Here is a 17197-nt window from a genome sequence, read left to right as displayed (position 1 = left end):
TTTGGAAATGTGAAATTCCACATGACTTCAAAGGAAGAGGCAACATCTCCTATGGTGTCGAAGCCCCTCCTATCAGACCCCCTTAGTCTGTCCACATACAGTAAAGCCCTATTACACCCTTTTCATGACAATGGCTGATGCACCCCACACCATTTGCACAACCACTTTTTCCCTTTACTCATCCTTCACCCTGGATTTAACACTGGCTTCACTCATAGTCACTCAAAAAATATCCTTCCCACCCTACTGCATTTCAGCCCATGGAACCCTTCTGCATAGTTTTTACTTGCATATTCAAAAAGCAATGTAAACTACCCCTTCGGCTCTTGGGATTCTCATGCCAATAACTATCAAAAACCTGATCCAACTTGCTTTTCATACTTCATTCAATCAGGCTATCTAAAACCAGAATAAGCCAATAAGAGATGCTCATACCCACAATCCTTGTGTGGAGACAAGCACTTTAAGGCTCTATCATGTAGCTGGAAAGTAACAGGGGCATATTGATACAATGGACATATACATCAATAAGTTGAATGTGATTATTGAAATGCATGAACAAACGCTGGAAACAATCAAGTCTCTGCTCCTCTCAAAAAATGCACAACACAAAATACTGTAGATTATCAAAGAAAGCTCACTTCTTAAAAAGCATCAATTATTTCTTAGGGAAAGCTCTAGTCACACCCACATGCAAGGCAATAACTAGCAGCAGGGTCCACCCCATGGTCCAATGACACTCAACTTGAGGCAATTACATATAATGAATGAAAAAAGTTGCTCTCAACCTCCTCATGGCCATCGTTGCTCAGGCAAACAAAAATTCTATTTCTTTTACTCTCTTTTTGGTAATACTCGTGCACCTTTTTTCTAGATTCCCTTAGTCTTATATTTATATATTTTCTTCTCTTTAAGGAGATATATATGTACAATACAAGAGCCTTTTTGTAGTAATAGTTGGCCATCTTATGTTTCTGTACTCTCCTCTTTCTAAGCAAATACAGTAGTAATGGCTGGCTGTTTCTAATATGATCCTCTTTTTATATACTCCAGCAGAGCTCCTCCATGATTTACTCTCCAATCTTCTGATGTAACACTCCATGAAGCTGGTTTGATATATCGATTGTAATGTCCCCTTATGGGTTTAGGGATGCTGTAGCCATAATTTTTCAATTTCAAGATACTTATGACTCAGACTGAATATATTAGGAGACAACTCCACCTTAACATGCATCAAATCAATGATATTTCGCAAATCAATCAATTAAATATTCATAAATAAATTATTCGTCCATCAAACATCCCTAGTTATTAATGTAAGTATCAAACCAATTGTAATGTCCCCTATTAGGAACATCTCCTTCCCCACTTCTTAAATACTGATAGTAATAACATGTTTTAGACTATACGTATACTAATTTCTTATGTATTATGAATATATATATGAAATTAAGTATGACTGTCATACATATTGCAGTCCATATTAATATTACTATTTATTCTGCATAAGAACATTATCGGGCTTCATATATTAAGCATACTTATTAAACACATCCCCATGCATACCACCAAGAACAAGGATGTTACTGCATGTAACTTAATACCAGTTCTGATCTGATTTGATCCATGGTGATCTTACTAGATGCTTTTGATTCCTTTCCTTTATATCTCTCAATGTGAGGGAGAGGTCACACCTCTTCATCATGTATACCCTTTGGCAAGAGATACACCCTTTCACCATTAGCACCCTTTCAAAGAGTGCAACTCTTCATTGTTTCTGCCCTTTGAAAGGGACACAACCTCTCATAATCAGATATGCACTTATCATTTAAATCAGATCTGCACTTCTCATTTCCAAATTATTCCCCCCTCTCAAATGAGGTTCTCTTCTCCCTTTTATATCTCATTGTTGAGGGAGTCACAACCTTTCCTTTCATTTCTTTTGACTTTTCATTAACTTAATTAATTTTTAATTAATCATATTTAATTATATTTAATTATTTTAATTTAATTTTAAATATTTTAATTTTATTATTATCATTTATTATTGAATTTTATTTCAAAGCGGGGACATTACATCGATAAACCTCTTCCTTGTAACTATTTCCTTTAATAAATACAAAAATTTACTTATTCAAAAGAATGCATACCTGCCCAGTAAATGTAGCGACCGTAGATTTTCCATTTGTTCCAGTCACAGCAACAACTTTAACAGTGGTTGGAATTGATTCAGCTGCAAAATCCAACTCAGACATAACCTGCACTCCCTGCATTTTATACAGGGCAAATGAGTTCAGCCATGTCATCTTCCACTCTAAATAAGAGATAATTACAGGGCTTTGTACTAAATTCAATACATAGCATATAGTTTATTATCTTTTACAGCATAGATTTTCCACAGCACAACAAGATTCAGAAGCTTACTGATTGCATCAAAGCAGTAAGGTTGTACTTCTCAAGAGAAACCCCAGGAGAGACAACAATCCTGTCAGAATTGCTCAGATACTGTATATTGCATTGCCCAAGTTCTGTCCTCAGATTTGTAAAATGCCACCCTCCAAATAATGGATCATGCTGAAAAGAATTGCTTGTCATATATAACTATGCTATTCAAAGTATTATCAAAATGTTCCGAGGTGCTTAAAAGACAAAATTATCAAACACTGAAGGAAAAAGCCAAACATTCAACTGACTTTGTTTGTATATTCTAGCCATCCTAGATAATTTGAGAATGCCTCTTGAACAAAACCAATATAATCTTCCACTCTATCCAGAATAAAGGAATGAACATGTCATAAATACAAATCTTTCTCTGGAGAATAAAAAGATGCTTCTGAAAATGAAGAATAGACAGAGAGATAAAAATATAGAAACAGCCATTGAGTTTTATGATGGCAGCATTGCATTTACTTCATATGTTACTTATGATGAAATAGTAATGGCAGTTCTAGATTGGAGTTGCCTGAACACAAAATCAAAAAGAAAATTTTGTTATACTTTACAAGATATGATTCTTATATAACTTCCAGGAACAGAACCAAAGGGAAAACTATGTTATATAAACATCATAAACTTGTTTCTTGTCCTACTGCTTTGTAATTAATCCTTTGACTTTCTCTGTTGGATAACCAACATTTCTAAAACAAAATATGATTATTTTTTTTGTTGAGGGGGGGGGAGGGAGTTGCAGCTTAATTACACAAATGGAAACAGAGAATAAGTCTCTGAATCTGTTGCACACACTACCACTTTCTCTTTTTTCCTTCCAAACAATCCTTATTTTTTCTTTCCATGCCAGCTTTGCTGTAGCAAAAAAAATTTCTTGAAGAAATTTAATGCAAAAATTTTTGGCTTGAGAATGCTATGGAGCTCCTCCCACTAACATAGAACCAAAAAAAAATTCAATATTGCACTTCTTCCTTCCCAATTTTTCATACTAAAAGTTGGAATCAATGGAGGAGTAATTGTTTAGTCCTTAATGTAAGGTTGGTGAATGAACAGATAACACGGTGTTTTCCACACGTACCAAATACTCATGTAACAAAACAGTCATACATCACAGCATAAATAATAATGATTCCAGTTAGGCCAGAAGAGTTATATCTTTATTCAAGTGTCCAGAATGTCCATACATAATCTCCCCTACCGAGGTTCCATCCAAACAATATATAGACCCAACGGTTGGCCAAGTTGCCAACGGTCACCAACTCCCAACTACCCGACGGGAACCTCTCGGCGACAAAACATAATCATAAACACAACATAACACACTTATAAATATTATTCTTACTAACATATGTTATTTACCCCTAACATTAGCCCCCCCAAAAAACATAGTCGTCTTCCAGACGACTAAGACAAGAAAAGCTGAAATATATAAAACATAACTAGGACCGAGAAGAGGGAGGAGGCGTCCTTGTAGGGGCCGCAGGAGGAGGTTATTGTCCGGCGTAAAGTTTCAGGTTCTTTTCTGCCAGCAACTGTCGTTCCCATGCTTTCTTTACCATGTGAGCAGCTTCCAGTAGCTTTTTATCTTTTTGTTCTAACTGTGAGGTGAGCTTTGCCACTTGGGCTACTAGTACCTATGCCTCCTTCTCCTGCATGCTACAACGGGCCTCATAGGTGGTCATCTTCATTTTCGTCTCCTTCCTCAAGTTCCTTTCCACTGTAGCTAACTGTGCCTACTTCTCGCCTTCCTTCTCCAGTGTTGTTATGTACAACTGTTGAGCTTCTTGCTCCACTTGGTGCTGCCGCATCTGCAAGTACACATCCCAGAAGGCCCTCTCCATGCTGCAGAAGGTGGTGCTCGTGCCTCCCACCAGGTGCCTGTGGGTCCAATTCTGAATCATCTCTGGCGTACTATGGTCCGGCCACCCTTGCTGCTCGAAGTGGCGCGCGAACTCGTCTGTACACCCCGTAGTCATGAAGTGACATAGTTGTGTAGCGTCAGTTGAATTGTCGGCCTCCATCTGTCCAGTAAGTTGTGCCATGCTGCGTGCAACATCGGAGAGCCCCTGTAGCTCTCCCAAGAATTGCCGGAGTAAGCCTGCTGGATCACTCAGATCTGGTGGGGCGATGTGTAGCCCTGCTAGTGATCCCTCTGGTCCACTGCTCTGCCTGTCACTCCCTGGGTTCTGATGCTCTCGATCAACGGGTCTCCCTCCGTCCAGGTCTGAGATAGTAATATCTCTGTCCGGAGTCATGCGCACCCCAATGGCCATGTTATGCGGTGCAGGGGAGGGGGGAAGGTGCGGGGCGAGTGCGAACTGCCCTAGCCATCCATCCAGCGAGGCATCTATATCTTCGTTCGTGAGAGTATCCAGTGTTACCACTACCTCTAGGTCATCCTCAGTCACCCCTATATTCCCTACCTCCTTCCCTGCTGGAGCCGTACTAGTACCTACCGGGGTCATACCAATATCTGATGGAACCGTACTAGTATCTGATGGAACCATACCAATACCTGTTCTTGTTGGTACCGTACCAGTTACGATCATACTAGTACATGCTAGCACCGTACCACTACCTGCACCTGCTGGCACCATACCGCTACTTGTTGATGTTGTACCAGTACCTGTTGGTACCGTACCAATGTCTGTTTTACCAGAACTAGAGCCTGCCGTACCAATTCCCTGCACCGCCGTTATGTCTTTTCCTGACACAGCCTCTCTTGCTGCTGCCTAGTCTATCGTACTACCTTCTGTGGTTTCTGCTGCAAGTACGACGAAGTTGATCTGTGGTAATGCTACCCTCCGCTGTGCTGGTGGTTCCCCTTCATTGATTTTTCGAAACAGCACCCCTACTGGTCGTACGTCTCCCATGGGGCTGGCCACCGTAAGCGCTTCCTGTGGTAACAAGTGTGCCGAAGATAATTTCGGTGGTGTGAACTTTACCCTCGTACTTTTCCATTGTGCTCGTAACCCTCCGTGTTGCTCCTCTACCTGCTGCTGTGACTCTGTTTCCCCTTCCTCCTCTGCAACTGTATGTGGTGCCCTGCGAAACCCCTCGTCACCACTTTCCTACTCTTCAGTTTCCTTTGCCTCCTCATCAGATTCTTCAGCACTGCTGACATCCTCGTCCAATATAGATGTCTCCAACTTTTTCCTCCTTTTGGCCGGCTGCGCGGTGTCACCTAATGTGTCTAGGTGGGTGTAGTAGTACATGGTAGGCTTGTTGGGTTCCACCCGTCTGTGCGGTTCGAATATTCCCCACATTTCTGGCGGGACTTGCAAGCGTACGGCGTCGAGGAATAAGCTGATAGCATGATGGCACATGTAGAATGTTTAGCGTTCCAGTCTGAGAAAATCATGAATTCATTCTACCAAGAGTTGTCCCCAGTTGTACACCTTCCTGCATCTAATCCCATTCATTAATCCTATCATCCAGACGGCTACGTCAGATGCCCGGCTGGCTCCTGTAAGTCAACTCTTAACCAAGTCCATTAACATCCTCCATTCTCCTGGTGCGATAAAAGCACTCTTTACCCCTTTGCCGTCCGACCAGGCACTTTTCCACTGCTCCTCCGTGAGATCCTCCCTGCAAACTAGGTCCATCAACCACTTATTTTTTTCCTTGGTAAGTTTCTTGGTCGGTTTGGCTGCTGATGCCCCTTTTTCTGGTATACCGAATACTCTCCTAAAGTCCTCTGGTTTAAAAGAGACCCGCATCGTACATCCCTGAAACTGGATGACCGACGTGTGTTCCTGCTAGTCATATCCGGACACCATGGTTCGCAGAACTGGCTCGAAATCCTTAATGTTGAATGTGGGCATTTGGATGGCATGGTCGACCCGGGCCTTCCTAAGAGACTCCTTAATCACATGGTTCGGAGGGGTTTCTTCCCACCAGGTACGGCATTCACTGTCGGTGACACTTTCAAATGCTACATTCTCTGCTATGACCCCCTTTGGATCCTTCTGTGACTTTGATCGGTTCCTAGCTTTCTTGCTACTGGCTGGTTCTGCAGTCATGGCTATACTATAACTGCCCTGTTTTACTTTCAGTCCTTTGTCCCGCTTGTGGTCGTTATTATAACTGTCAAAAAGAGTGTTTCGCTGAACTTGCGACTTCATCCGGCCAACGTAGAATAGAATGATCTCGCCGAGTATCCTATCCTCTCTTGAGATAAGGAAATCCCTAATGCTGGTTTTGTTGATCAAAGGGGACGACCTCAAGGTTTTGATTGTCAGGTCTTGACTGCGGGATTACTCAGTGATTGATGTGTTTTGTTGGAAACACAAAGGGGACTTACGGTGATATGGATAATTGCTGGGTGAGTTCCCTAAGACTTTAACGGTCTCGTTATCGATTGGTTTCAGTTGCATGATACTATTTCAGCAGGACTGCGGATTCTTCTTGGTAAAAAAAGGAGAAAAAAGAGGGATAGGGGAAGAGAGGTACATAAAGCCTAAATTAATTAACTAAGATAGCATATTCGGAAAATAGACAGACACCTCCAAATAACTAGATTAAACATTACCAGCCATTTAAGCACAATACTTGTATGAATCTAGTGCCATCTTCAAGGGAAAAATGAGTTTTCATGCTATTAAACACAACATCAGAACTTTAACATTCATTCAATGAGTATTTAATAACCGAACTAAGTATGTGAAAGGGTTCAGATTAGCCATGCAGAAGGAAAGACAATCAGTCATTCCCTAATGGTATGACAGCGAGGATTCTATTAGATGTTTATCTAGAAAATGCTATATAAATGAAAGAAACATAACTGAATAATTAAAATTAGTGAAGGAGACCATGCACTCACAAGGAAACTTGAAACAGTCTTAACTTTGCATTAAATCCTGTAAATTTTGCCATAGCTTCAGCAACAATCCATGAACTTCTTACAAAATGAGGGAAAACCAGTCCCCTTTAAATAGGCTTCCAAAAACAGATGAATGGCCAAGATCTAATCTAAACAAGTGGCCCAGATTCATCCTTTCAAAAAGGTACCCATACCCATAAATGGAGGGTAAATATCAGCAACTACCCCAAAGGGAGCAATAACTACCCAAAAAAGGTAATTAAAACTTATTCAAAATAATTCAAAAAGTGCACATACACAAAGATTTAAATTTATAGCTGACTTGAAAGTCAATTATGATTCTTTGGCCCAAAAGTGCACTTTTCAAAATTAAAAGGGGAAAAAGCCCTTTAGGAAAGCACTTTCTCTTTTCTCGCTCTAGATTCCTCGGTGATGAACTTGACCTCGTCGTGCAGATACTCTCCCCAGATATCCCGATCAGCTACACGCTCTACCCGAACGTAGTCTTGAAATCTCAAACATAACTTGAATAATTCGGTCGTTGGCAGCATAGGTGGATTGAACATTTTGTAATGGATACCTTGTAGGAGGCTATCTAAATTCTCCAACTCCTCTCTTCAGTATGACTTGTGATTTTCAAAACAGGATATGTCTACTTGAAGCCCAGAAGCAAAATCTAGATCCTCTATGGAGTATGTGTTAGAACATAATGTTATTAGGGATCACATCCTTATAACATTTATATATAATGTTCTAATATAAGGTTATAAAACCTTATATATTATATGCTTTATAAGCATATCCCATTTGAAATAATTATAATATAATAACTATTAGATTATTAATTATTTATGAGTGGGGGTTATTGAAAAGGTGTGACTAGTGAAGTCACCCTTCCTCCTATATTTAAAGAGTTTCTTTCTCATTTGAGAGGGCGTGAATTTGGAGCTTTATGGTGAGTTGTATCACTATGCATATGAGGTATTATTGGCCATGTGGAAGTATTGGAGGAGTGTCCCCAGGTTCATGTCTATTTTATTATAGACTATATTTGTAAGTGTTTTAATTAAATGATGCTTTATGGGGTTTTTTACCTGAAAGGGTTTTCCCCATGTATATCTTGTGTAATGTGTACATTTTGCATGTATGTTTCATATTTCATTTACTTTATAATCTTGTATATAATGATTAGTATCCTAAGATCCTAATTTCTAACATGGTATCAGAGCCTATTAGGCTATACTAATCATTTTTACAGATTATTCTAGAAGATCTATAGAACTTGATGGGAAAATTCCTTATGCTCAATCAACATGTATGTTATATCATTAAGTAATTTCAAAATACTCGTAAAATCAAGCTTCCACATTCAAGTAAGTATACTCTGTGAGCCTACCTTGAGCCTAGTTTGAAAAGGTGGTGTACAACCATTTATCTTATTTTACATTAAATAAGGAAAAATTTGAGATTTTTTTTTAAATAAATGATTATAAAAATGTCCTTGTTAGTGAAAAACTATGATCAAATAACTTTAAATATTCTATTTGTATTGATAGATACTAATCAACAATAATTCTCAAAATTAATTTTAAATTTTCCAAATCAAATTCATATTAAGTAACTAATTGGTAATTCATAAACCTTTTAGTAAATTACATCATCAACTTATAAAATTTTTTTCGTATAATATCTTGAAATTAAATAAATATTTAAAATTATACATTATTTTTAAGTATCATGCATAGACTTGTATAAAAAAAAACTCCTATAAGCCTCATAAGAAGATCCTCTACTTTTCATATTTCTTTAATCTCCATACTCCTCATTTAAAATGAAAGACTTGTCCTTGTATGAAAGGTTAAGGAAGGAAAAATGGGTCACAACCCTTCACATATAACACATTGTGTTTCAAACATTTCAATGACTCATAAACATGAATTTTATGCGTGAAGACGTCATTTTGAATGGGACACACAATGCCTTATTTCCTCAAAGGTTTTAAGCAACCAGACTAACTATTATCACGAAGATCTACAACTGATCATGGATGAGAATAGTCTAGTTTTTGAGAACACACCACCTAGAAGGCCACCATATAAAGGATACGAAGACACCATCAAATTAAAAGAATGGGCAAATGACAGCACGATACAAGCACATCAAGAAGTCTAAGAATGACATTAATAAATCTATCAAGGAGATACATGATATAGGACATAGAAGGCGTAGTTTAAGACAATTTTTTTTTTCATGGTGTTGGTAAGGAAAATGGATGAAACCCTCCAAAGGTGCGTCGACTACCAAAACTCAAAACAAAAAAAGAAATAATCTGAGGTTTCTTGTGGGAAAGCAATTTCTAAGGAGGTGGAGAATATAATATCCCCGTCCAAATTCTGAAACCAACCAAGCAAGAGGAACATTGTATGATCCAGGAGTTGCATTCCTAAGACACTTTCATTTTAGCCAGTAGAAAGAAATGGATCGCTGTCAAGGAAGGGAATAAACAGGTCAATTCTAGGCATGGATCATCTCACATTTAACCACCATCAAAGAAGACACTACATATTTCATGGACAAGTAAATAGTCTTCTGCATAATCTTTATCAAGGAATTAATATAGATCGTCTCCTAAACAAGAGATTATCCTCTACCTTATTGCTTTTCAAGGAGGATAATTCCAATCTGCATTAGTCAATTAACTAATTTCAATCGATCATCTCCAAGAAGGATAGTAGACAACATATCATCTCCACCGGATAATACAATCCATACTATATGGAAGAGCTACAAGGTCTCAATACTACCATCAGCCCTTAAAGATATCTCCAGGAATCCTATAGATCGCCATTGGTAAATCAATTGGTCAACAACTGCAGAGGACAACCAACATGATATTAATTGATATCACAAAACCAATCGATAACACATGAAGAATCCGACATTGACCAAACATTGGTTGATAACAATGATTACGCTATTGATGACTAGAATTATGAATGAATTATGAGAAGACGCATTAGTATATCAGTGATGTGGTAATATGGAAGCTACGATAAAAGATTATATGAACAATGGGTCTGAAGATAATTCATTACCCCAGATCGACTAAGGCATATGTTGATAATGGCTGAATATGATGACGTTGTGAAGAATCATTCCATTCCACATACTCCTGTCATCAAAGGCCAAACACCAAATACATTACCTCTGCATTGATAAGAGCAATATAGAATGAGTTTCGTTGAAGACTTCTTCCAGTATCAAATAGACGAGTCGTATGGAAAGGGACTATAGTATGCCCGGAAGAGAAGTGCAAATAGGAGAAGATAGTTATGGTATCGAGAGTGGCAACACATGTTGGCGCTAATCTAGTAAATCCAATCAGATAAGTGTAGGTAGACCGATCCTATCAAACAAAAGATGGAAATATATTAATACCTGATTATTATTAATTACCTAATAAATTAAAGGCAAGTCTTGTTCATCTATCGGGCAAGTGGGGATTACGCTCCTTACATCAAAGAGTCATCCCCAGACCATCACTATCCTCCATACTATTTTTCCAACCAGGAACCATGGATTTGAGGAACCTTTCACCAAGATCCTTCACATTTGATAAAGTGTCATCGCACTTATCATACATTTTATTAATATTATCCCTGTGTCATCCTTCATGCTGAGGGTCCAATACCAATCTTTGAAGGTACTGACACTATAAGGACTTAGGATAGTATCAGCAGCAGGGATCTGAGAGCAGGTCCAGAATAGAGCCCTGATGAGGGGCAATGTCTTAGCCATCGCCTCATGAATGTTATAGCATTCTTTCTTCAGCTTACACATTTTGATAATAAAGGCTTCCCTATGAAGGGCCATTTCACGCAAATCCTTGAAGATTTGCTCCCCTCTTTCTTTAATGCCTTGCATCCATTCCTTGACGGCCTTTGCAGTATCTCGTACTCCTTCAAATTCTATCATGGTCCTCTATGCCAATGCTATCGGGGGAATGTGGGATGCAGAAGCATTGTGCAATGGTCTCAGGAGTTGATCAATGTACCCCTCAGCTGGCTCAGCACGAGCTCGATACATGTTCTTTTCAGCTGTTATCTCTTCAAGTTGCCTGAGCATGTTCTGTATTGAATCCCTGAATTCCTCCTTTTCCTGCTCCTTAGTGGCTCATTCGATGGGGACAGTTGTGATGCTATAATCAGCCAGTGTAATCGGATCTGCTGGCTTGTCTACAGGCAGGGTGGCGATATGAAGGGTACGGTTCCTTTGCTCATCTTTGGTTATTCTCGAATATGCCTTGGGCTTTTTCTTCCCCTTGGCCTTGGCTTGGTCTATGCGTGAGAAGATGTCCTCCAAATCGATGGGTGGCTTGGTGGCGGCCTTGCGCTGAGCTCGAGCAATTAACCATTCTTCAGGTATAGTCTCGGCTGATGCTATGGTTAAATTGGCACTCTGTTCTTTGATGTTTTTAGCCGGCTCATCGCATATTTGCAGCTGTTCTGTTACAAGAGGAGTAGAGGAAGTGTCAAGTTCCTTGCTCGCAACCGAATTCTCTCCCACTTCACTGAACAACTGCCTAGTATTTTCGTGTGATGGTTGTTCTTCAGTCTTTTCAAGCTCGCAAGTTTCATCTGTCCTTTGCTCTCCTTCAACAGTGGAGTCATCCTTGGTAGTATTATGGAGCAACGATTCATGGCAGCTCTGCTGGGTGGGTTCACGTAATTCAATCCCCTGAGTGGATGGAATCTCTCCTTCCTCAACTCGGTTATCAGGTTTGGTTGATTCAATGGCTCTTAGCTCGGCATCCAGCATGTCGGGTGCGGGAGGATCATCAACCCCAAATGCGTCAATATCACTCTGGGAAGGCGGAGCAGGTATAGAATCCAGTTCTACTACATCATCGGACGAACTGGGATCCTTTGATGATGAAGTGACCTTTGGTCTCCGAATAGGGATTTTTTCCCTTCTTTTTCTTTTGGATGTCCGAGTTCCTCTGTTGGCCTTAGCCTTCTTCCTTTTCTCAGGCTTTTCGATCTCTTCCTTAGGTGCACTAGAAGTTCCCTCATCTTTGGAGGACTGAGAATCAAGGTTACCCATCAAGTGGTAGGTGAACTGGACTCCCTCATGTATCAGTCGCTCGATTTGTTGGTGCAACCATTGGTCAGTATATCTCCTTGGGGCTGCCATAACCGCCTCAAAATCAGTGATTGGATCCTGCAACCAATCGATGCCTGGCAAAAGATGCCTTACCGCCTCAAATTCTCGGACTTGCAAGCAATTTCCTGAAATTGTCAGTTGATCTGGGACTCGGCGGTATTCATAGAGTCGCATTTGCTGCACACTCAGCTCCGAATATTCGCGCCTTTGGACCTCATAGTCATCAGAGCAGTTCTTCCAATAATCTTCAACTGATTCTTTTGCCCTGTATCGCCTGCCATAGGCTCTCTTCACCAAATTGTCATGATCGAAACACTTCCTTGGAAAATGCTCTTGTAGGTCGTCGGAGGCCAGCTCTGCAAAGGATTCCTCCACTTGGGATGGGTTCTTTAGATGGACATCCTGGTTGCCTATGACCATAGGGAAAGCGAATCCAGACTGCTTCCTGTCTCTGAGTAAGCTGCTCGCCGGACGTGACTGCCTTGTGACTTCCAGGCGAACTACCTTGTCGGTTGGGTACCGCGGAAGTCGGAAAGGAGCACCCTCAAAGCCAACTATCCGAATGTAGGAGAACCTTGGGAACTGGATGAACCAGGCCCCATACCTCTGTACTAGAATAGTAGCTTGCTCTGAGAGCCTTATGTGTAGTCCTCCCTGCATCAACCTAACCAGGCGCATTGTGAAGGCGTCATTAACGCGCTCATACTGACCAACTGCATAGGCAGGGCTGTTCTTTTCCCTTTGAGCTATGTCCTGATAGTGTAGCTGTGGATAACAATCCTGACGCTTGGAGGTCTTCTTTCCTTGTACCACTCCTCATTTATCAGTGTTCTACATTTGACGGGGTTCATATCATACGCCCCCTGTGCTTCATCTATAGTCATGGCTGTGGGGTTGTTCGGGAAGGGAATGTCAAATGCGTCGCCGATGGCCTCAAGAGTGAAGTTAGCGAGGACCATGTCCTAGAGGAGCACCAATCTGGAGTTTGGTTGGTAATGTCGGGCAACCTCTACTACTAGCTCATAGTTTTGCACTGCCGGGGGAAATCCTGCTGCCTGGGCAATGCCACTTTCCATCATCCACCTAGGCTTGCCATAGGCATTAGGGGAGAAAACTCGATTTCTGAAATCTTGAATATCAATATGGCCCAGGTCAGTATCACCGACATATTCCCAGACACTTTGAACTTTCGATTCCCTCAGTCCCCCTCTCTAATACTGATACTTCATCCTTTCGACTCTGCGAGGGATATCTGACTTGGATGCTCGTGATGTCTCGGCTGCAACAAGTGTCTTTGATGATTCTACCACTGATTTAGGCATTTATCCTGCACAGCCGGACGTAGATTACGAGGCGATATAAAGGAAACGAAGCAGGTTAGATAAAGGATATGCCAGCATACAAGGATCAATTCAAAAACCGAATTTAAAGAACAGCATGATATCTTAGCTAAAAGCTTGATTGATTTAAACATGAATATTTATGAAGCTTTTCGATTGCGGATTTATACTCAAGCATTTTTAGGATCAAATTTCAAAATGGATGACGCTTTAAAATTTTCCCAAGTCTGAAAATGCGTTTTCTAGCTGATTCTTAGGAACAGATTTTGATTTAATTGCTTTGTATGACGTCTTATACATGGGGAAAAGAGGTGTTTTCAGGTTTGATCAGATTAAATTTATTTTGCACATACATCTATCCGATTTTACAAATATTTCAAATGATTTTGAGCGAGGTGAAGAACACTTACCTGGCGAAATGAATGGCGCAAATTCGCACAACTTGCCTTGCAAGAATGAATTCCAAATTTTGAATGGGAGAGTCTGCAATTTGAATTTCAATGGTTAACTCCCTGTTCAAATCTCGTGCATTTGGTTTGAAAAGAACGTACAGTTTTAACACTCAAACATAGTGTTTTATTACCTTGGTGATTTTGGCGATTTGCTTCAGCATGATTTTGGATAATGGAGGGGGGGTTAATGGCGATTTAGCACTTACAAAGAAATGAAACCCCGCGATCCCATCCCTAGGCGTATTTCGGCAGAAAGGAGGCAATTGCATAGGGTTTATGCAACTCACAAAATTCGCGATCTCCGTTTTCAGCTTTGGCGTTTTCCTCTTTATAATAAATCGCGCTATTTGCGCATACTTCAGGACTTTGGATGCTTTTGCAAACCTTTATACCTTTCGCGATTTCCTTAGGGATGTCGAACTTTGGCGAATGAGGGAGAGTCTGCAAATTTTACCTTCAAAGCTACTTCGCAATTCTCTCACAGGTTGCGAACTTCGGCCTCTTTGGCATTTTGAAAATCCATTATACCATTCCGCAATTTATGCCTTAGTTGCGGACTTCGGCAATTAGAGGCTCCTTGAAAAGTTTAAAACTCTGCCATTTACCCCTGTCATGCGAATTTCGGGGCTTTTGTGGAGTTTGCAAGCTTTTAAAACTTTTAACTTTCACCCTTTATGCTCACCCTATAATGCGATTTCGGCATTTGGGTGGGGTTTGAAAACTTCAGCGTTTTTGATACAATTTTCAACTTTTTAAATCTTTTGCGATTTACCTTGATAATGCGAAGTTCGGCGATTTGGAGAAGTTTGCCAACTTCGCACTTTTTAAACCTTTTTTCAAACTTCGGCACTTTTCACTTACTTTGCAAACTTCGACGATTTAGGTGTGTTCGCAAACTTCGGAATTTTCACTTACTTTGCAAACTTCGGCGATTTTGAGGCTTTTGAAAACTTTACTTTAACACTCCCTTTTTACCGAACTTCGGCATTTTAACCAGTTTTGAAAACTTTTTATCACTTTGATAATTTACCCCGATATGGCGAATTTCAGGGTTTCTACCCATTTTGCAAACTTTTTAACCTTTCGCGTTTTCACTTGAAAGTGCGAACTTCGGCGATTTCGGGGCTTTTGCCAACTTCGCACTTTTACCTTAAAGTGTGATTTTCGGCAATTTGGCTAAGTTCGGCATTTTGAGGGTTTTTGCAAACTCTCTTTTTTTTACCTTTTATGCTTACCTTCCAAAATGCGAATTTCGGCCCTTTGAGTGGTTTTGCCAATTTCAGCATTTTGGGGCACTTTGCCAATTTTTAACTTTTCTGCGTTTTCACTAAAAAGCGCGAATTTCGGCACCTTCATGCATTTTGCCAATTTCGGCACTTTGGAGGCATTTGCAAGGTTTTCGCCCTTTATGTTCCAGTTGGCAAAAATTGCCATTTTCATCCATCTTGCAAACTTTCAAAACATCATGTAGTCTCTCCCCTTTAGTGCGAGTTTCAGAATTCGGAGGAGGTTTTGAAAATTCACACTTTTGCATCCTCTTATCTCTCCTATATCCTCTTTTGAAAATCGGCGTCTTTGGGTCCTTATGCGACCTTCAGCCACTTTTACCCTTTACTTGGCGGACTTCGCCAGTTTCTATCATCCTATGCCTATCTCAGGCGATTTTACAAGCTTAGACGATCTCTTGGAATTTTCATGCCTGAAGGCTAAACTAACCTCATGGATTCACAGGCTCCTCCGTTCAACATCATCATGTCATGGACTGATTACGAGCTCGCTGAAAAGGACGCGAGACACTCTGCACGGAACTCAACAGGGCGAAGACGGAAAGGCCCCAAAAAGGAAAGGGGACCCTGTCGGCGACAGGGAGCGTGTGCAACGCACAACAAATGGCGACTTTGCTGGAGAAATGCTCCCAGTCATTTCGGGGACGCAAATCCGGATCGAACCCAGAATCTCGGTTAACCACCACAACTCAGACGAAAAAAGGAGAAAAGGCCTTTCAAAACGAGATAATGTCAAGGGTCAAATCGAATCACACGAAAATCGGATTAACTAGTGTGTGGAAGTGGAGTTCATTCCAGCTTAGAAAAAGTTGAGGCATCAATGTTTCACAATGTCAAGATGCCCAGCGAGCTGATACTTCAAAAGCAACCTGGATAGAGCCCCGCTGCCAACAAGCGTTCATAGCCCCGGTGGAGTTATTGCCTGTTAGCTCACAGAGATTGCCCTGTTTCCGGTAAGAAAGTTTTACTTTTTCTCTGTACCGACAGACATGCCTGCATTCCTATCTGCCAATTTTATGCTCGATATCAAGTTGATTTCAAAGCGTTTTTACTCTTGATTCTTTTCTCTTCTTCCTTTTCTTTTTCTTTGGCATAGTAGGCAGTGAAGCCTACGCAAGATTGAGTGTAACAGTGGTCGCTAAAGCAGAGCTTCAGACCTTATCATCGACGTAGTGTCCCTTTGATTAACAACTAATTGTATGCGATTATTTAAGAATGTGTTTGTGCAGTAATCACGATGTCGGGGATAGGTTTTGACAAAAAACAAGATCTTGCAGAGAAAGGGATTCTAGATCAATCCGACCTCATCATGGGGCACTCCAACAATCAAGAGTCCTCCCCGAACTTAGATCCTAGAAGTAGAAGGTTACAGAAATCTAGCATCGCACCAAAGTTGAACACAACACACAGGCTTCCTTCCAAAATTGACAGGGGTCCCAAAACAAAACAGGAAAACGGGAAACTAAACTATAACAGGAAAACGGAAAAATACTCTATTATATACAAGGGAAAGGTTTCAAAGAAACCTAAGGCTGGAAATAATGCTCGAGGAATTGACCGTTTACAGGCAAGGGGACATCCTCACCTGTTAGGGTCTTGAGTCGGAATGCATTTTCTCCCAAAATTTCAGAAATTTGGAAAGGATCGAGCCATAGATTATCAAACTTGTCGTGCTCTCCTTTCCGC

General features: G+C 40.6%; 1 protein-coding gene across 9 annotated transcripts in view; it reads right to left on the bottom strand.

The window, feature by feature from the left end:
- LOC131068013 (uncharacterized) overlaps nucleotides 1-17197 on the bottom strand; it is a 273939-nt gene that overhangs the window by 90341 nt on the left and 166401 nt on the right. For all 9 annotated transcript variants that reach the window (XR_009111897.2, XR_009111896.2, XM_058003212.2 and 6 more), the window contains exons 4-5: nucleotides 2425-2574; nucleotides 2151-2267 (exon numbers count right to left, since the gene is read on the bottom strand). Coding sequence is in view for 7 of the 9 variants with exons in the window: in XM_058003212.2 (XP_057859195.1) it covers nucleotides 2151-2267; nucleotides 2425-2574 (267 nt within the window). In the remaining 2 variants the exon portion in view is untranslated. The remainder of the gene's footprint in view (nucleotides 1-2150; nucleotides 2268-2424; nucleotides 2575-17197) is intronic.

Source organism: Cryptomeria japonica, chromosome 4 (genome assembly GCF_030272615.1).
Source record: "Cryptomeria japonica chromosome 4, Sugi_1.0, whole genome shotgun sequence".
Classification (NCBI taxonomy): Eukaryota; Viridiplantae; Streptophyta; class Pinopsida; order Cupressales; family Cupressaceae; genus Cryptomeria; species Cryptomeria japonica.
This window is presented reverse-complemented; position numbering and strand designations above follow the sequence as displayed.